Raw genomic sequence first — 21,862 nt, forward strand, 5'->3', positions numbered from 1 at the left:
GGAAATGCAGAACAGATGACGGGGCTTGCTCCCTCCCCTTTCTTTGTCCGCCACATCCTTGCAACCATACTTCTAAAAGAAAAAAAAAAAAAAAAAAAAGTAGTACAATACCTTTGCTTGTTATCGGAAATAAAGGAAATGCACACATACACACGCGAAATAAAATCAGATCCGGATTTGATAAATACTATAATAACGACTACAATTAACATTTGAGACAGACCTAACATGCACAAGTTATTTTGAACTATATGGCTTTAAACTTGGCTTTTGTAAATACGTGATAAAAACAACAGCAAGCAAAATGAAAACAAAACACAAGTCAACTTGGTGTCGGCCAGCTGACCAGTGTGGCAAATTACGAGCAGTCCTCGAACGCCTCACAGCAGCAGCCGTTGACTTGAAGGGATGCAACTGCCACTGCGACGCTGCTGTTGTTTTGCTCTTCTTCGCTTCTTCGCCACCTTTTCGAAAGACGACAGCAGCACCCGCGCCTTTAATCGCGTCTTCTCGGGGAAGCTCCGTGGACGGAATCGCTCATTAAGGACAGCTTTGTCTCTCTCTCTCTAATTGAAGAAAGGGAAAAACACCTTTTGGTGCGTTTGGATGATCCTCTTGGCTGTTTGCGTGTGGAAACGCGCGCCTGGGCATTGTCGTTATTGCGCACAATTACACTTGAAACAACGCTTAGCCTTTTTTTTTTTTTTTTTTTTTTTTTTTTTTTTTTTTTTTTAACTTTAGCGTTTTATTGCTGCGCTAGGATTTCGTCTTCATTTAAAAAGCAAGCGTGGAGGCAAATACCAAAGGAATTCAACTCAGGTAAGCCAAAAGAATTGAGGCTACTATTTAAGGATGTTTAACGTCAACAATCAAGCTGTCATTACAGTGTAAAATATCTTGAAATGTGAAGTTTTACTCATGTTTACTCTCAAATCAACACAATGGTTGTTGCTGTCTTTCAGACTGGTCTATTTTCTTTGAAGAATTTCGCACAATCTATGCCAAAACAACAACAAAAACAAAAGACAAAGCTGATGTGACTGAGGTTGTTACTTTTAGCATGCTAAACTGTGTCCACTTCTGGATGGACCTGTCACAGCTTTGCTGATGAATGATCATCAGCAGTGCGAATCAGGTCAGTTAATGAGTACTGTGACATGAGAGACTGCATGAAACAGGCTCACTCGAGTCGTGGCATCTCTCCAGCGTCACTTCATTATTTTGCACAAGGATCCAGGATTTTTAAATTGTGATTAGAAAGCTGACGCTTGAAAATATTTTAGCTCTGTCTTTGTGACTTGTGTGTGGCTGCTTCGACCCATTTTGCTCCTAACAAGTGACATATTCTGAAGATACTACATATTGCCCTCAAACACTACGACAATTACTATCTCACTGCACGTACTTCGCATTTATTGTCAGAGATTAATGCACAGTGCAAAAGTCTACACACCCAAGACGTTCGAACGACTTTACCAGTACGCTGAACCACTTTATTACGTTTGAACAACTTTACCAAGACGTTCGTAGAACAATGGCAATGTTTCTTCAAAAATGTTGCTTGGAAACTGAATGTTTTGCAAATGTGAGTTTCCACTGATCATTGCTTACTTATCCATCCATTCATACATCCATTTTCTTGACCGCTTATTCCTCACAAGGGTCGCGGGGGCTGCTGGCGCCTATCTCAGCTGGCTCTGGGCAGTAGGCGGGGGACACCCTGGACTGGTTGCCAGCCAATCGCAGGGCACACAGAGACGAACAACCATCCACACTCACACACACACCTAGGGACAATTCTGAGCACCCAATTAACCTGCCATGCATGTCTTTGGAATGTGGGAGGAGACCGGAGTACCCGGAGAAGACCCACGCAGGCACGGGGAGAACATGCAAACTCCACCCAGGAAGGCCGGAGCCTGGACTTGCTTACTTATCATTTCATACATATTGAACATTTGATTAATGTTTTACTGTAAACATTTGTTTGTTTTATTTCTTAATTAATGTTATATAAGTAAAGTTGTACTCCATGAAAACAGTGTCAGAAGAGTAAAAAAAAAAAAAAAAAATGTTGAGCAGGTGTGGTCTAAGCTGCAATTCACCTCCAATCATACCATTAATATTCATTTCAGCTTCAATAATTATTTCCCTCGGACGAACACTACACTGTAACAGAGTATGATGGTCCCCCTACTCACCTTCATTGAAGTTCACAAATGAGAGCAGGTTCCAACAGGAGGAAGTGGCAGCTTGGTGGCTAACTGGCAGCGGGCTGTCAAAGGCCAGTGCCACATTTGTCGTCTTCGGCGCTTGCCAGAGCCCACCGGGCCTTCCGTTTTTATCACAAGCTCTTGCTGCGTTTCCCTCCCTCTTGTTCTCTTGTGATGTTATCAATCATATCGTGCTCTCAGCAGATTCTTCTGCTCATTAAGGAAGTGAACTTGTAGGTAGCCAGCAGCACCACAAGCCATTCATCTCTCTCAGCAGGACACTGAGACGCACATCTGGAGCAGCATTTCAAAACATGGCCCTGAGCACACGCTGAAAGAGAGTCGATGCATATTTAAAGGACGGCCTTTCGGCACACATAGCAAAACATTAACATGACTTGGACTGCACCGACCAAAGACCCAAGTGTTTTGTACTTGCCAAAAACAACAAAAAACAACAACAAAAAAACCAGAAAGAGCAGGTGTACATATTTTGCAGTACAAATGATAAATGGACCTGAATAAATCCACTTGTTATGCTCTCATTATTTAGCACCATACTGCATCTTTTAATGTGAATTGCCTAAACAAAACTATCAATTTTTGTCAACTAATTTCAGACATGAACTTTTGGGGTTCATTTTAAAAGTATTTCGTTCGGTATTACTCTTTCAGCCATGCAGAAGAAGGAAGGTCATTTGGAAATTGTAGTTTACCTTACTTTATTCTACAGGACTTGTGACTTAAAAAAAAAAAAAAAAAAAAATTGTAATATTAAAAAATGCACAATATAAATTTTCCAGTTTTCAAAATACTTTACGTTTATTGAGCAGACTGCAAGAAAATTTATGATCTAGTTCTAAAGTGCAAATGTTAACATAAACTGGAGAGTCACTTTTGTGACAAAGTCATTTTTTAAATGCCGCTGCCAATCAACAAAAGATGCAGCTGAGATTTTTTTTCCGATTACTGATAGTTTTAGGGCTGCAGTGAGCTAGCAAATGTTTTGGTATTTGAATATTCCACTGAAAATTCTATTGAATATATTTGGATAAGATTTTAAAAAATATATGATTTGCCTAAAGAACAAAATTATAACTATATTATCAACTATAAATACAGAAGACAAAAGAAAAACATTTAATTTAATAATGAGCGACCAGCTGCTTTTCATTTTTAGATAATCAACTTTTTTTTAATAAACCTAAGTTAAAACTCTTAGTGGCTGACTGGTTAGCACGTGCCTCACAGTACTGAGGACTCGGATTCGAGTCCAGGCTCCGGCCTTCCTGGGTGGAGTTTGCATGTTCTCCCTGTGCCTGCATGGGTCTTCTCCGGGTACTCCGGTCTCCTCCCAACTTCCTAAGGCATGCATGGCAGGTTAATGAAGCGCTCTGAATTGTCCCTAGGTGTGCTTGTGAGTGTCGACTGTTGTTCGTCTCTGTGTGCCCTGCGATTGGCTGGCAACCAGTTCAGGGTGTGCCCCGCCTACTGCCCGAAGGCAGCTGGGATAGGCTCCAGCACCCCCGCGACTCTTGTGAGGAGAAAGCAGTTGAGAAAATGGATGGATGGATGGATGGATGGATGGATAAAACTATTAGTAGCACTCTATTTTCCTTTCTAAAAATGATCCCGATAGATTTCTGAGACGAGGTGACGTCAGAACCACAGTAGCGATTTTGCCGACTAAATCAGCACAGTTGAGTAAGCCTCGTTTATTATAGAATGATCAAGCACTTCTTTTTTTTTAAAGTCTCTTATTTATTTATTTATTTATTTATTAAATTTTGTTGTTTTAATTTCCATTTATACTTATAGTTTGTATTTAAATTTTGAATTATATATATTTTTTTTTTATCATTTTCATTTTTATTCATTTATATATTTTTAAATGTTATCGGTTTGTGTCCTCCACACCAGCACACCCACAACCCTCGTGAGGATAAGCGGCATGGAAAAGCTATTATTAGCCCAGAGTCTGCTGAAGAAAAAAAATGATTGTATTTTCACTCATAAACGAAGCACTTCATCATCAAGCTGCCAAATTACACTTGTCAATTAGTGTACTAGATGTATGCATATGGCACACGCAACAGGCATATTGCTACACATAAATACAAGCCCATGTCAACAACTTCAAGTATTAATTATTTGAGTATGTGTCATCTTGAAGCAGCTCTGATTATCTTTTGGCTGTCATACTAAAGCTGCCATGCAGTAGAGCAACCAAACTTTGTCGCTTGAAATGTCGGATGTAGCTGCCCAAGTCATGGCCAAACGAGTGGAGGGGATCACGTATAAGACATGTCAGAAAGGACACATTTGAAACCCAAACTACAAATGTTTGAGCTGCTGCAGGTGGGTGGGATGGTCGGTGCCTTGCTATAGGGCACCTTGACAATAGGTAGGAGGCAGACTAGCAACAATTGACTGTGACCCTCCGGTTTCAAAGTCCAAGTCCTGACAGATGAGCCACTGCCGAACGTATATGAACAATTTGGAATCATTTGTTTCTCAGACCACCGTGTCATCTGGCAGCAACACTGAGTGTTTGTCATTCTATGTGGGAGTGGAGGTGGATGGCATCAAACTAAGTCTCCTCCAGTGAGATTTGAAAGTGTCTTCCGTGAGATCACAGCGCTCGGATGCTTGCTGTCAGGCGCCTGTCAGTGCAACCGCAGGCAGCTCTTACAGGTTACGCCCACTTGTTTTCTCACTGCGGAGATGTGTCACTTAGATTTGGTCCGACACACATGCACGCTCACACACACACACAAATTCTGGTTTACGTGTGTTGAGGGGACCATAGCGGTTGGCCGACACTTTCTTGCATGTATAACATTTTTTTCCCCTTCACGCTGGGGCCCCTATAGGACTTTTTTAGGGCTGATACCAATTATTAGTAGTCAAGGAGGCCGATAACCGATATTTCAATCCCATATTCATTTGCAGTAAAATAGAAAATATTAGCATCAAAATGTTTTATTCAATTAAGAGGTCGGCAGCATCTGCCATTTGCCAGCTTTCTTTGTACACCACTTGTTGCATCCCTTTTTTAATTTATTTTTTTTTTTTTATTTACCGTATTTTCACGACTATAAGGCGCACTTAAAAGCCTTCAATTTTTTCAAAAGCTGACCATGCGCCTTATAATCCAGTGCGCCTTATGTATGGATCAATATTGAGCCACAACCTGTCTGCACGATCGGTGGCGCGCATGCGCAGAAGATCCCGCCATCTTGGATCGCTAACTACTGCAACCCCACTCGAACAAAATACCTTTATATGCCTGCATTCATAAAAACACGATATATCATTGAAATTTTTTTTTACATTCTTGATGCATTATAAAGAAACTATTTTAATTCTACAGGTTTTAAAGACAAACGTTTTACTTTTGACCCCATTACATTCCTAGTGAGTCTTCATTGTTAGAATTTACGTTTTGTCTGCAGTATTTTTATTGTCTTTAGAACAATATTTAAAATATGTCATTCATTGAAGGTGCGCCTTATAATGCGGTGCGCATTATAGCCGTGAAAAGACGGTAATTTTTTTTGATTTTATAAAATGCCAAATATCGGCTTCGGCGATGTAAGCTTTTTGCCTCCTCCTCTTTATCACCTAAATTGAAGTTACATTTGACTGTTATGTGGATGACAGCCATGTGTACCTTCCACCAAACCTGCCTCCTCTTTCCTCCCTTACTGACTGCTTCGCAAATTCTATTGTTGGTACCAAGTCCACTCTAGCAAAAATTGACAGTTTTTCCGTTCCACCTGATACCTCCTAATACTTCTCCTCCCCTCAGGTAAGAGTCTGGGTGACATCTTGACAGCACACTGTCCTTCAAAGCGCATGTAGCCAACATTATCCGGTCAGCTGGCTCTTATTTATATAACATCAATTGGCCCCGTTCATTCCTCGCCTCCCACATTTGCTGCCATCCTTATTCATAGCCTTCACCACTCCCACCTGCAGTATACTGTATTATAAAGTACTATATGGCTGTGAATTCTGTAAACAGTGACAATCAAGTTCTAATTCTAAACGCTACAAACTTGACATCCATGTTTGATGTTCTATGTGAACTGTATTTCTAGGCAAGTACTGAATAGACAGATAACGCAGTCCAACATATCGTCGCTGATTTGTGAATTACACTATGTCATTTTTTTTGCCTTTTTTTTTCTTTTTAAATCATTTTGGGATGAAACTGAATGCAGACATCCCCCCAAAAAATGTAAAAATGAAAAAAAAAAATATGAATAAAAAAAATGGACGTTAAGTGTTTTTCACATAGCAGCGAACAATCTGCTCCTTTCTATCGTGTCTTGACCCTGAGTTGCGAGCCAAATCATGTACGCTACTTCTCCTGTGTGCTGGCGGGTAGCTTCGCTTGCCTCCATCTTTTTGTAGCCAATTGCATGTCATGCCATGTCATAGGCTTGACATCGAGCTGATCACAAGCTCTGATGTAGAGGACCAGCAGTAACGTTTCATATGATTGGCGGAATGTGGAACCAGCTAATGTATGCTCCCGGTTTGCAAAGAGGTATTTGTTGATGTGAAAAAACACCACATGGCTTTCTTCTCAACAAGGTAATATTTCTTCGTAATAGTGTCACACAGGCTTGTGCAAAATCGGGAAACCTTCTCAAAAGCCACTATGGAATCGTGAGTCAGCTGTTTGGGGAAGTTAATGGCAAGGGGGAAGAAGCAATCGGAATGTTTGTTGGTTTTTGTGTACATACATCGATAGTGCCTACCTCAAGGAAGGAGCTGGAAGTGGTGGTGACCAGGATGTGTAGGGTCCAAGAGAATTTTGCCTGCCCTTGTCTTGGCATGCAAGTCCCGAAGCGTGAGTAGGGGGTGTACCGTACCAATGATTTTTTTTTTTTTTTTTTTCTCAGCAGTCATAACTGGCCGTTGCAGTCCTTTTTTTGCGGCTGCACTTAATCACAGGACTAATTCAACGACTGCCATATAGAAAGGTCTCAACAGCTTCTGTGGCAGAGGCCGTGCTTCTTTAGCAGCCGCAGGAAGTAAATCCTTGGCTGGGCCTTTTTCCGGATGGAGTTGATGTTGGTCTCCCACTTCAGTTCCTGAGAGACTGTAATTTCCAGTAACCTGAACTTCCTGAAGGTCTTGATGGCTAGCACAGAGCAGCTGGAGTGTGTTCAGTTCCAGGTTCCGCTGACCACACCTGCATGCCAGCTGCTCCACTTCTTGTCCATATACAGACTCGCCATTGGCTTTGATGAGGTCCATGTCAGTCTGTGGCGTCGTCTGCAAACGTTTTGACTTTTGATTTTGCCAATTAAAATGAAAGAATACATCTTCCAGTGAATATGATAAAGAAAAAGTCACCATCCATTCCTTTTTAGTGTGTTTTGAAACCAACCGCACAAACACATATCTAACCAATGACCGCCCTCATTTACTTGCTGCGGGAAATGGTGACTAATGGTGGTCTATTGAGCTATATTGGGACCAGTTATCCACTGGGAACGCTTGTTTGGCCAAAAAGTTTGAGAATGGTCGAGGACTCCACTGCGCCATCTCTCAGCATGCGTTAAAAATGTAATCCTACAAATTAAAATAAGACACACTTTAAACAAATGCTGGTTATCCATTCTAATTCCCTCAATCAATTCGATTTAGATTCACAAGAGTTCAATTCAGTTTTCCCAATTTGATTCAACTCACTTCAATACAATCCGATATCGATTAATTGTGGCACATTAATTCTTTTTAAATGTCAAGGACATGTAAAAAGTCCTCGAACATTAAATTACAAAGTAAATTTTGCGGAGGCAGTAACCCGTCAAATGATTTCATTTATTAATGGAAGTCGGAATGAAATCGGTCTTGCGGCATCACTCGCCGTCGCTTGCCGAGAAGCTCGTTTGCTCAATCAAAATTCAATTTGTGCTAGGCTTGCTACGTGTGGTCACACTGAGCCACCGTAGTGTGCGCGCTTCAAAATGCATTCACTTCGGCTTCATGATATAGCGACATCTAGTGGTCAACTATTACACACTTTAAAAGAAGTTCTCCCATCGCCGACGAGCTCATGCCAAGATGTCGCCGCCGTTTAAAAGTGTGGAAAGGATGACATCACGATGCATTATGTCAAGCCAGAGCATGCACATATCGGACACACCCTGTCCTTTCCGATTGAGCTGTTTACATGACGCTTATTTGGATTGACAAAGGAAATATAGCATACCACCCCTGTGATTAAGAATGAAATTCCATTTGGATTCAGTCTTTTCATTCCGATTGAGATGTTTTTATGGAGCAACTTCATTCAGTTTGGATTCATTCTAATCGGAACGCATGGCTCCATGTCAACTCGGCTTATGCTATTTGACTTGTGTAAAAATGCAAGATAATTTTGAATAGATCAGCGTTGACACCAAATAACAGGTCGGGAATTGCAAACTTGGAAACGTAATTATGTAGCAATGTGTAAAAGTACAAGTAGTGAAAACAAAAGCCATGTTTTTTTGTTTTTTTGTTTTTTTTAATAGTCACAAAGACATGAATGTGATTGTTCCTTCAAATTCTGTTTTGGATTTCTGAATCACTGCTTGTGTAACTGATAATAATGGAATGAAAAAATCTCTCTCATAGATCTTCCACATTTTCCCTTTCCACAAATTGCATGCCTATGCAAGCAACTAATATGTCATGACACATTGCAATGTGTGTCCGTGCGTGCCTGTGTTTCTGTGCTATGACCCTCTTGGGCGGACTTGGAACTATTTTGATGTGAAAACCACAGACGACGAACTGTTTTCACTGCTATCTGTTCCCCTAAGGCTCGGAAACACTTAGCAAAAAGAAGAGAAGAGGGAGTAAACTCTGAACACATACACACACATGCTGAATCCATTAGCATTTCTGAGGCTGCAGAAGAAAATACTTTACAGATCTCAAGGTTTATTAGAGACATGTTTTATACTCCATCAGATCTAGCAAATAACATGTTCACCAATGTTTGGATGGTTTCCATCAAATACAAGACAAAAGCCAATTCATGGAACAAATAAACGCCCAGTAAACCTCGAATCGAGGAAATGAACATAATAAACTGCAAGATTAGAGTTAAAAAACAAAAACAAAAAACTCCCTTATATACAATGATTATCAGTACACTAACAGAGTAAAACAAAATTAATTGATTGTGTTCAGAGCAGGAGTGTCAATTAAGAATTTTATTCTAATTAATTGTTAGATTTCCGTAGTTAACTTGTGGTTAACAGCTAATTAATTGATTTTTTGTGTGTGTGTCGGTTTAAATATACAATGAAATAATATCTTTAATAATTCGTTTTTAATAGTCTTGTTAACTAACATGAAAGTGGACTAATATGTTTACCTGATGCAAATAGATTTATTATAGTAACACATTTATTATAGTAACGCATTAACTTGTGAATATTCTCATTCATTCATTCGGCACATTTCATTCTCAGGACATTGAATCAGTCACAACTGGCCTGCTCTGTTTGTGTTGCCTCACATCCGAGTAGGAATCATCAGTTCATGCAACAGGGCTTGGTTAGAACTGCACCAGGTTGGTGTGGCAAACCTACCTATTAATGTTCAACGTTGGAGGCATGCCCCAATCCGCAAATGTTCATCATCATCCCTTTGGAATGCAAAATGACTGTTGTATCTGTCAACAAGTTGTTGGGTGGAAACTCCCGCATTAATATTCCTTTCAGTTGTAAAAAAAAAAAAAAAAGGTAGTGGAGCTGCCTCTACAGTTAGTTGCATAAAGTGCTCGGCTTAGCCTCGCTCCCCTACCTCTCAATGAGCTCGAGCACTACTCTGATGCTAACTGCTAACTAGCATCCCAGGCTATTAGCCTATTGAATGTGCGCCACTCTCAAAGCAGGAAACAGGTGGCGCTGTGCGTGCTTGTCAATCCAATGGCTTCTCCAATTTAGGTTTCTATTCTTTTAAACATGTTGTGTTCATTGGCTGCAGTGTAACTTGCCATTCGGAATTCAGAGCGCACCAAAAACCAAGTGCGAGTGTGCGCACTAGGTGCTTCAAGTAGGGCCACAGTGAACCAGTGCGTCTGGCAGTAGGAGATGGAAATGGTACTAGCCAGATGCGAAGATTGTGGCCTAACGGGGGGGTATAATAACCATTGTTGTTACCTTTTGTGTGCCGTGGATAATTCTCAAGTTGGTATGTTTTTTTTCCAGAAGTTTGTGGTTTGGTAGCGCTCTGTCTGGGGCTTTACTTTACGTGGTGGTTGCTAGGCTGGCTAACGTTCACGTTAGCTAGCTGTGGTGGCTAAAGTGTTGACGACTCCTGAGCTGAGTTGTAAACAAAACTCAAGTAGTGGTGCGTTTGGAAATGAACGGGAACAGAGCGCACTTTGACTTACCGAACATAAGCACTCCCAGTGTAGTGCATGGATTTCAGAACACATTTCTGAACATTATGCACTTCATGCAATGCTGCACATTCCATTTTAAATGTATGAATCCTTTACAGAAAGAAAATGAAACATAATAAAATGCTTGTCAGCATGTTTCTATACAAATCCAAACACTTACTATATCAACTACAAAACCTTTATGTGAATCATTGATTTAAAATACTTATTTACTAACCACAGTTTTTGAGCACTGCCTCACATCTGTGTTACATGAAGTTGACCAACTTTTGGCACCTGTGAACTGCTTTTCCAGCCCAGAGTGATTGTTCTTCATTCCGCCATTCCTCTACATTTCTTAGAGATACCAACGCCGGCGCTTATGAAGCCAAGCTGTTGGCAAGAAAGTCCCATTGTGGAAAAACGACATGTGTTGCAGAGGTTATAATTTGCCAAACAAAACACTGGCTGTCCTAAAGAGAAATAGCGCAACACTTTGTGGGCTGATGAAAACAAGATGATTTTCTAGGGGCTGCAGGCAGCTTGTCAGGTGACCTCAGACTGAATTCTTGGCCTATATATTGCATACCAGAGATCATAGAGTCGTTTGGCCGCATCATAACACTTGAAGAGGTCTTATTGCCGTATGCTGGAGAGGAAATGTCCTCGCCTGTGTGTGTTTCAACAGGATAACAACCACAAGCACACCAGTCACAGTAATAAGCATTAGAACAGAGAGACCTGGAATGAATTAAAGTGAATTTCACTCAATAATTTGTTGCAAATCCTTCATTTTCATTAATACATGACCCCATGATAGAGTTGAATGATTTTAGGAAAAGAATTAATTGTCTTTTGTCTGACAGATATTGTGATTTTGATTTGATTCCTATTTTTTTTCAAACAAAGATTCATATTTATTCATATTCACTGTGTACAGTAACATTTACAAATCTAACAGAAAATGACATTGTTCCATGAAAACATTAATAGCTATTCCTCTACATTGAATCCCTTCACAGTAATGGTATCTTTCGTGATATAAACAAGTGTAAACATTTTAATGGGAGTATGAAATTATTCAAATGTGAAAATAAAATGAATGAATGAATGAATGAATGAATGAATGAACATTCTAGTAGTGCAAAGTCAGTTAAATAATATACTTCTTACCTTTAAGCGCCTCGTCGTGGCTAATGTAACTGATTCATTTCTGTTTTTGAGGGTGTGTGCTTACTATGTAGCTGAATTATTAATGTCTCTCTAGACATTAATTTATCTGCTAATTTGCTCTTCATAGCTGATTGCCCTCCGCTCTAACACGGTTCCAGCCAGACTTCTGTAAAAGAGTACTGTACACCAAAGCATGTCGACTTAGGCTATGTGTATGTCGACATGTCGACACAATGTTAGCGTAGCAATTAGCATTGCCTTCTGGGCTGTCTTGCTTGGCTACACCTCGTGCTTCTTTAGTGATAACCATGCTTATTAGGAGTGTAGTTTTTTTTTTTTTTGCAGCTGCCATGGAAGTGAGAATTGGTTACTTAGAGGAGAGGATCTGCACCATGGAAGAATAAAGTTTAACCGCACCAGCTACCATGCACGCCGGCTAGCTTGTGCCCATCAACATGGCTGTGTGGCACATGTTAGCAGTGCTGTATCTCTTCTTCTTATTATTATTATTATTATTATTATTATTATTATTATTATTATTATTATTAGGGGTGTTAAAAGATTTGATTCGGCAATATATCTCGATATTAAAGCGTTCAATTCTCATATCGATTCGATAGGCTGCCCAATCGATGTTTAAACATACATTTTTGATGGAAATATTCAACAAAATGTCTAACTTAGGGTTAGGGTTCAAACTTTAAGCATGGAAGAATTTTGTATTAATAGAACATAAAGCCTTAATATTAGATTTCAATGCTGTTCAAACATGAAACACATTGCAACTTGTTAAATAGAGCTCACAGTTATAAGCCTGAAGTACATTTTCATAAAAATCTTACAGTGTACATGTACAAGTTTACTGATTAGTATTTTCTAAATTTGAGTGAAAAAAATAATAATAATAATCGACCTATAGATTCATACGGTATTAATCAATATCAAATCAAATTGTGACCTATGAATCGTGATACAGATCAAATCGCCAGGTACTAGGCAATTCACACCCCAAATAATAATAATAATAATAATAATAATAATAATTATTATTATTATTATTATTATTATTATTATTATTATTATTATTATTATTATTATTATTATATTTGGGTTTTAGTAAATGTATTGAATTGGATAATGGCAATACATCCACAAGGTTTGAATGTACATCCAAAACCACAAATGACCCAATATAAATCTAAAATAACTGAACTTCATCTGTGTTTTCCTCTAGCTGACAGGAATATGTATCATGCATATATTAAGCACACGCAAATCCAGACAATTTGAAAGCAGAATGAGACTTTTTGTGTGACTGAGCATCTGAGTTGACCTTGGTTGACTCCCAATCCAAATGTTCCACTCGACTACAAGGCGTGCACGAGTGTTTGTGTGCGCTCTCTGTCTCGGCGCTGGAGGGAAGAAGTCAATCACAAGAGCAGAAATCATCACTGCGGGTGACTTGTCTCCACTCATGACAAGGCTCCCCACGGCACTTATCTTTCCCTTCCTGACTCATTCTCTCCATCCATCCTCGCCCTGTCTCTATCATTCTCAATCAGACTCTCTCCCGCAGTTTGTCTCGTGCCCTGGCACTGCAATTAACTTCTCATCATCAAAGAGTGTAGTGAAAGAGTGCAATATCGACTTTGACAGATGTAGGGGATCTGTGAGAGGAGAGATAAGAGGGATGAAGCCAGGAGGAGCTCTGACTGAACACAGGTGAAGCAGTGTCTCGTATACTACTCACACATCGCATATGCTTTCACTCTCACAAGTTCTTTTTTTCTCTCTCAGAAGACATCCACACATCCAGCCTGCACTCTCACTCATATCACATTCCTGTGAGATGCAGACGCAAAGCAAGCCGGAGACGCTTCTATGCTCATTCTGCAATTCTTCTCATCAAGCATCCATTTCTTTTTCCTCTCTGGCACACAACCATGAACAATTGCTCACACTCCCTCTGTCGCTGACTCGCTACCCTCCACATGTTCCTTGAATAACATCTTGCTGTACGCAACATGCAAGGAAGCTGCTCAGTCTGCATTCTCTTTGTTGTTGTTGTACCCCCACGTTGTTTGGTAAGCTGTCAATTGTGACCGCTGTTGAAAGGATGGAAGACAGATGGAGTGAAAGCGAGAGGCGAGGGGGATGAAAGCGATAGTAAAGGAGGGATGGGGATGTCAAGATAGAGGTCCCTCCGGAGGGCAGAGGGAGTGATGGCATCTTTGTTCCTTTGTGCCCAAGCAAACGTGGCAACAGCGACAGTGAGGGGAGGTGATGGAGAAGAAAATAGCTGCGGGGAAAGAAGCGGCTCTGGAGGGAAACGCACAGGGCGAAAGATGCTAATTAGCCATGACTGCGGCACTCAGTGGCAATGACATAATTGGCCCTAGGGGAGGTCCTTGTTTGGGGGTCTTCTGCAATAAAATGTATGGTTTGACGCTAATAACAGTTTTTTGTTGTGTGATGCATTAAAATGTAGAGTTCAGGTCATTTACCCTGGTCCTTACTGAGCATGTTTGTTTGTTTTTTTTCCACTTGTCCTATTAAGCAGCTTATAATGCACTCTTAGCAGCCGAATACGTCTCCAAAATGAGAATATGTAGTGCTTTAGAAACACTTAACTGGTGATTTCTTCATTCTGTAAACGTGTGAAATCCATGATGCCAACAGTGCTTCAAAACTTACAAAACAATTGCATGTTTTTGTGAACAAAATATTCAATTGATCATGCCCATTTTCTGTGGCACATCAAATGTAACATTGGATGTGTCATACAGCTCACTTGTGACTTTAGGAACAAATGCTTGTGAGGAATCTACACACTTAAATGTGTTCAGTCATGCCAAGTGGGGAGCTTATTGAAGCGGACACTTTAATCTGCTAGCCCAGCAGGAGTGAGGATGGTGTCACCTCAGCTTGGGTCTGTCATGGAGGCTTGTACTTGAGAGTATCTAGAGAGGGAATCAAAAGTGAAGCAGCTTTGAGGAGCAAAGCTAGTGACAAGAAAGTCCAGCCGCTGCTGTTTGGAACAGCTGGCTTTGCATTGTACATGAAGGGGAGGACTCATCCGTAAATCAAATGACAGACGTTCACGGTGATCAAAAGGACATTACCGTCTCCAACTTCACTTTCAATTCACTTCTCCCCTTCCCAACATAAAAGGGAATCTCTTTTTGGAACGCTATCACGCTCATGCCTCTCACAGTGGGATTCTGTTGTAAAGTTCAGAAAACAATAGCTCGTATGAAAAGATGTGTGTTTGTTGGACTTCTCTGGTGACCAATGACAAAACACCATCATGCGTCATTTTCACAACACGACAACACAAATATTTCAAGCAGACATTTTATGTTTCACTCACACGTCTCACTCACGCTTCTCAGTTTTCTTTAACAATTCACAGTGTGGGATCCATTTCACCGTACAAATGACTGTCAAGCATTTCGCTAATTCTCTCACCAATTAATGACAAGGATATCGGTGGAGTGAGGGTGGTCATTCTGTCATTTGTTCCCCACTTGTTACTTAGCATGCGTGCTATGGAGCTGGCAGACAACCTTTGGTGCTCAAGACCATATGCACTTCAAACTAGTGATAGGCGATAAGGTTTTTTCAAGGTCGATACTGATACCGATTATTATTAGTCAAGGAAATCGATAACTGATATTTCAAGCCGATATTCATTTGCAGTAAAAGAGTGTTGAGATAAAAAAAAAAAAAAAAAAACGTTTCTTTTATTATTAAACGTATCAAGAATTGACAGCTTTGTCAAAATAATAATACTAATAATAATTGTAGCGAGCTTCCAGGGTCATCAGCGTGTGTTAAGTTAAAATAAAAACTAAGCAAGTAAATAAAAAATCCTTATGGTTTTCTACTGTGAATCAAGTTTTTTTCTAAAAATCTCAACATCATTTCTTAATTTTATTTCATTTTTTTTAATATTTAAAAATAAAAACTGTAGGGCGTTCCCAGTGTCAGCATCATGCTTATAAAATGCAAATTTAAATGCATCCATAAATGAAAAGTTCCCTGAATCTCACTGTGCATGCAAATGTAGCTCGTCAGGGTTTCAAAAGCAGACAGTGACGGGTGGCGGTTTGGGTGGGGTGCGGGGGGGCCGTGGGGGGATGGGGGCTGGGGACCGGTGGGGCGCTGTGGGGACCCGCCGGGCCTCGTTCTGCGGTCTTGGGCTCGGGGGTGTGGGCCGGGGCTGGAGCGGGGGTGTTCCGGGCGTCTGGGTCGGGTGGCGTGGGGGTGGCCTTGGTGCTTCCGCGTCCTGGGGATTCCGGGGGGGGGGGGGTGCTCGCTTTGCTGGACCGCGGTTGACGGCTTCTTTCTTTGGTGGTGGTCCTTATGCATGCCAGATCCATCGCACCAGCATCTACTGAAACTCAAACAGAATTTGCCTCTCCCTCCCACAGCCCCTTGAATCAGTGGGTGCTGGTCTCTGTGGATCTCACTTTGCTTTATCTATCCTTCCCTCCTTCCTCTCTTTAGTTTTTCCTCTGGTCACTTAAGATCTCAATTTATTGGAAGTTTGAGGTTTCTGGGGTTGGCATAAGACTCTGGTTTTGTAACCACGCAGGAGGGGTTTGGTTGGTGCTGGATTTCACTTTGATGGATTGGATGTACTGGCTTCTATGGATCTCACTCTGCCTCATCGATCCTTCCCTCCTTCCTCTCTTTAGTTTTTCCTCTGGTCTCTTGAGATCTCGCTAATTTGTTGGAATTTAGAGGCCTCCGGGGTTGGCGTAAGACTTTGATTTTGTAACCATGGGGAAGGCAGGAAGTGTTTGGTCGGTGCTGGATTTCACTTTGATTTATCTTTCTTTTCTCTTTATTTTTTCTGACCTTTTCTCTGGTCTCCTGACCATTTGAACCTCACGAATCTGGCAAGACTCTGAAGTACCTGGTTAAGGTGAAGGGTAATGGGATTTTTATAAGGTTTTAGGTGAATTAATGAGTATAAATTTATACGTATTTGCACGCACGCGCACGCACGCAAACGCACGCACGCAAACGCACGCACACATACACACACACACAAAAAAAAAGAGCAATAATGATTAGACGTTGAATCGGTAAGACTGCCGAATGAACAATTCTGAGCTCTTTTAAAAAAAAAAAAAAAAAAAAAAAGCAGACAGTGACAATTGTCTGAATATGTTCAAAATGTCTTTGCGACAAGTAAAAACTGTCTGTGAACATCTTACAAATCCTGATGAAAACACTAAATTTGCTACGTTCGCAAGAATTCACCGCTCAGTGAAATGGGGTATATGCCACGGAAGAGGCGGGACTTCCGACTTCCGTGTTTTTGCACATCAGCTCTTTAATTCTGGTTCTGGGTTGCGATGTGTGGGCCGCGTTGAAAATCACGCCCCCCCCCAACCACGTGCTCCCGTCAATGGGCGGGAGCACGCAGGGCATCTCAATTTTTTGGACAACTGACAGACACATGACACACTCACACCCATCGACGGGAACGCACAACTGAGGGGCACAAAGTCGGAAGCACAAGTATTGGACGCGGCCCACGCGTTGCAAACCGGAACCAGAATCAAAGCTGATGTGCAAAAACACGGAAGTTGAATGTCCCGCCTCTTCCGTGGCATATACCCCATTATCGGCTTTCAGATTTGTAAAAAAAAAAAAAAAAGCCGATGCTGATATTTGACAAAATACCAAATATTGGGCCGATAATCAGTCTATCCCTACTCCAAACTGAGCTATCCAACACGGATGTGTATCGTTGGTCAACATTCAACAACATGTATAAATCATCTTATGTAAACCGTAGTTTATCAACACGAAAGAAGGCATTCATCTATTCGATTCAATGAACAGGGTTGCTATCGGCTTGATCACTGACAAAATGTTGCTGTTTTTCTAGAGCCAAATCCGTGAAAGGGAGATGACCCTCGTCTTGTCCATGAATCCTTTCTTGAAGCCCGAGGGAGAACCTCCCTTGCCAACATACCAACCAATATGGAAAATGGAGCGCTGCAGTAAGACGAGCCTGTCAAACAGCACCGCACTTGGCCACACGGAACACCATCCGAAACAGGGTAAACACCCATGTCTCCTCCCCAAACTGCCCATCATCTTTGCTTTCTGTGTTAGTGACGCACTGTCCGTCAGTACTGACGGATGAATGATGATGTGCCCACCTCTACTATTGTGTCTCAACTTCCAGTGAAATACTAGCTTACTCACAACATGATGATGAAACATATTTAGTCTTTTTGTACTGTCTATTGGGTACTTCTTTCCCATCGAAAGTTTAACTGACTACATTTCTACAGCTACATAATAGCAATTCTATGTTTTGTGTAGAACCTCCCATTCGACGACTTCCCGACCAGGTGTCAATGTCAAGAATTGCATACTTCAAGAGGAAATTTGTTGACGATGATGATGAAGCTTCATTCAGTTTCAGGACATACTGCCAGACTGTAAGTATTGAAAGGCATATTTTATGCTTCATTTATTGGTTCAGTTATCAAAAGAACGTGTTTCTTTGCTTTTCTTTTTTTTCTTTGAAACAAAATTGTGAAATCTGCAGGAAGTTATAGAGGTTGAACTATGGTGAAATGTTGATGTTACATTAGCAGAGTTGAAATGAGAGCCTGATGATCAGCAGAAGTCATGAGAGGATGGCAGTTGAACCTCGATACTTTTACAAATGTCTTTGTCTTAATTTGAAACTGTACTACATCATTTGATGAACAAATACTCATAAATGACAAACTATCAACGGAAGCGTTAAATAATTTTTGTGATTGAATCCGAATAATTGCTTTTTTTTTTTTTTTTTTTTTTTTTTTTTTAACTCATGTTGCCAACTGTCCGTCAGGTGGCCCCCGTTTTGGAGGAACGGGCCCACGTGCTGCGCCTCTCTCTGGACAAGATGCGCTTCATTGACGACCCTGAGGTTTTCCTAAGACGCTCCGTCCTTGTCAACAACCTCCTCCGGCGTCTACGAGCTGACATCCTGCTCCAGAGCACTGAATGGTGCTTCTCTCCCAACCCGGTTTTTACCACCGTCTTACCCCCGACCTCGAACCCCACGCAGCAGGCACTCAACAGGTCCGTACCCACCCCCCTCTGCTTAGCACCCCAAGCCGGACCGCCCTTTCGTAAGCGGTTCCGAATGGTCCGTGCAGGGCAAGGCGACCTCCGCGATGACTGCACCCAGACATGCTGCTGTATTTACGCTGCGGCGGCAGCTGCGGGACATTACCTGCACCTCCCGTTCTCCATGTACGATGCAGAACTGTCCGCGCCGCACTCGTCCTCCTTCTTTCAAATAGCTAGCCATCCTAAGCTAGGACTGACTGTCATAGAAGGGCCTGACGATGAGGATGAGGAAGCAGAAGAGGAAGATGAAGTTGAGGAGGAGGAAGAGGAGGAGGATGGGGTTGTTGAAAGGAGACAGGCGGGACCTTCTACTGATTGGCTTCGAGCTACTTCAAGACAGAAAAGTCAGGCAAGGAACATGCAAGGTCACGCTCACACCAGGACGTTGACATCTCGCGTTGAAGAGCAGGAGGAGGCTGAGTTAGAAGAGGAGGCGCGCGGCGTCGCACCACCTGAGTGGGACTCGAATTCCGAAGGAGATCTTCTCAAGGTTCACTATTGGCGGCGTAAGGGTCACAGACAATGACAATTTGCTTACATGCAAATCTTGGGGCTCTATTTTTGTAGACAGGTGTTTGAGCGCTCAGCATAAAAACGGGGCATGTCTCGTGTATCATGTTTGGGACCACATTGCGCCTCTCTGAGTGTTCTGGCGGAGACAGCTGCTGCGTCCCCGGTGCATCTGGCAATTTGGTAACAGATAGTAGACTGTGCTTGGCCAAAAAACGGGCACATCCTATTTTTCGTGCCGGGGAAAGTCTATGTCTGTAAATTTGGTAGACATGCTATACCTCCCTGACCGTTCTGGCGTACTGAGCTGCCGCGTCAATTTGGTGCCAAAAAGTAGATGAGATTTTTGACTCTGTAAAACCAGGTCTATCTAGTGGCACAAGTGGTTTATCACTATTTTGGTGCTTTGGATCGAGGCGGAGGCAGGTGTGGCGGATATCATCTGTTTCACTCATGAATATGGCAACAGCGTGGGACAATCCCTCAATCAATTCATTGAATTAATTATAATCATTATTGTCTTCATAGCACCACCCTGGCTATGTAGCACAACTCTGAACTCATTTGCTCCCAAAAACGTATAAAAATGCTCTTTTTTAAAGATTGTCATGGTCCCAAAACGTATTTATATGCAGCCTCTGACCTGAAGAGGTCACTTAAAGCAATGGTGGTTATAAAAATGGCCATCAGGTCAATCAATCAATCAAACTTTATTTATATAGCACCTTTCATACATTCAAATGCAACTCAAAGTGCTGAACAATTAAAACATCCTCCCGATCGTACCCACAGACACACACGCAAACCACAACATGGTGGGGCACAGAAGAACCCCGTGAGGAAAGGCACCCAGGAGGAGTTCATCCACACTGAGAGGGATGACAGCCAACCACCACAGGGAGGAATGCCATCCCAGAGACCGCAAGCTCACAGTGACCCCGGGGCCAAGGGACAACCACCCGCCCGCAGGAGAAGAACGGCCATCCCTCCCAGTGTGGAGGCTCACCCATGAGAATACACTGGAGCTAAAAACTTAGTAACTACCAAATAAAAATGTTTAAACACTAAAATAAAACAGTTAAACACTCGGAAAATAAAAAAATAAAAGGCAAAAACAAAGCTAAAAAAAACTATAAATTAAAATAGCTAAATAAATAAAAGGGGTTAAAAAGAGGAGTATAAGAGATCAGCCAGGGCCATGTTGCAACAAGATCTTTTCCACATTGTTTTGAACAGGTTTGTGAATAATGATAAAACTTATATTCTAATACTAATTACTGTCAAACAGAAACAGATACAAATGTACTTTTTTGCCTGATGATTGGTAGATTCTGTGTTTTTATAGCAATAGAACACAATATTCTGTGGGCCTTGCAACATTCAGTTAAATGGTTGGGAGTGAATGAGTTAAGGAGGTCACACACAGGTGCACGTTTCACCTGCCAATGTCACGCACAGACCCCAGCGAGTCTGTTCCTGTTTCTGCAATGTCAAGCCCGGCATGTGTTCTGATTTTAATGCAAAGGGGCGCCGCTACGATTGACGACGTTCCATCCCATAACTTCACTCAATTTTTACCTGTTTTCAATCTCTTAAAAATACCAGAAAAAAAATATAACATCCATGTGCATAGTTATACCGTGCTTTGTGCTACACTTGCACTGAAACCGAAAATAGGGCCCTTGAGGAATATGCATCAATGAGGTAATGACCAACAATGTCTTTAGTAGAACTTTACCCATAATGCCAAGCCAACTGAAATTTGCTGATAAAAGAAAGACTGAAGGATTGTGTTGTTATGTTAAATATTACGGGCTCTTGCACTGTCTTCAAGATCATTTTCGAGATCAATAACGGCACAAAAGTTTCAAAGGCAGCCTTGCAATGGTGCAATGGTCTTACTTCAGGACCCTAAACAAGAGAGAGTGTTTATGTGTTTATGATTGTGCTCAGAATACCATGTAGCATTCCAAAACTTGACTCTTCTCTTATTTTCTTGAATATTGGTTACCAGGTACATCAAATTATGTACAGTATTCTGTTATTTGGACCTGCAAGAGAGACACCATATTGTCTACTCCATATTATAGAGACAACAATCGTAAGCATTGAGAACACACCTCGACACGGCTTAATCTAATCGTCTAAGTCATTTTTCAGATTTTTCAGAAAACACAAAAAAATGAGCCATTTGCATCATGATGAGGAGATGATTTAGGCAAAAAAAATGACTTAGGCAATTCTTTTAAGAGAGTGACGACACGTAAGTGCCTTCGAGTTTTGACAGTTCACGTATTGTGTCTTCATGTAATTGTTCTTCAAAGACTTGACACTGGCATTTTGTTGAATGCTGTGGCTTTTTTTCCCCCCAAATGTGGGCGAGACTATTAATAAACATACAAAATGCATAATT

General features: G+C 41.4%; 1 protein-coding gene across 1 annotated transcript; it reads left to right on the top strand.

The window, feature by feature from the left end:
* The first annotated feature begins 723 nt into the window (after positions 1-723).
* sertad4 (SERTA domain containing 4) lies at positions 724-21,862 on the top strand. The gene is made up of 4 exons (XM_077539738.1): positions 724-819; positions 17,693-17,867; positions 18,136-18,254; positions 18,656-21,862. Exons 2-4 carry the CDS (start codon positions 17,714-17,716, stop codon positions 19,463-19,465), a joined length of 1,083 nt encoding a protein of 360 aa, XP_077395864.1. The 5' UTR covers positions 724-819; positions 17,693-17,713; the 3' UTR covers positions 19,466-21,862.

This window comes from Festucalex cinctus, chromosome 12, assembly GCF_051991245.1.
Source record: "Festucalex cinctus isolate MCC-2025b chromosome 12, RoL_Fcin_1.0, whole genome shotgun sequence".
Taxonomy (NCBI): Eukaryota; Metazoa; Chordata; class Actinopteri; order Syngnathiformes; family Syngnathidae; genus Festucalex; species Festucalex cinctus.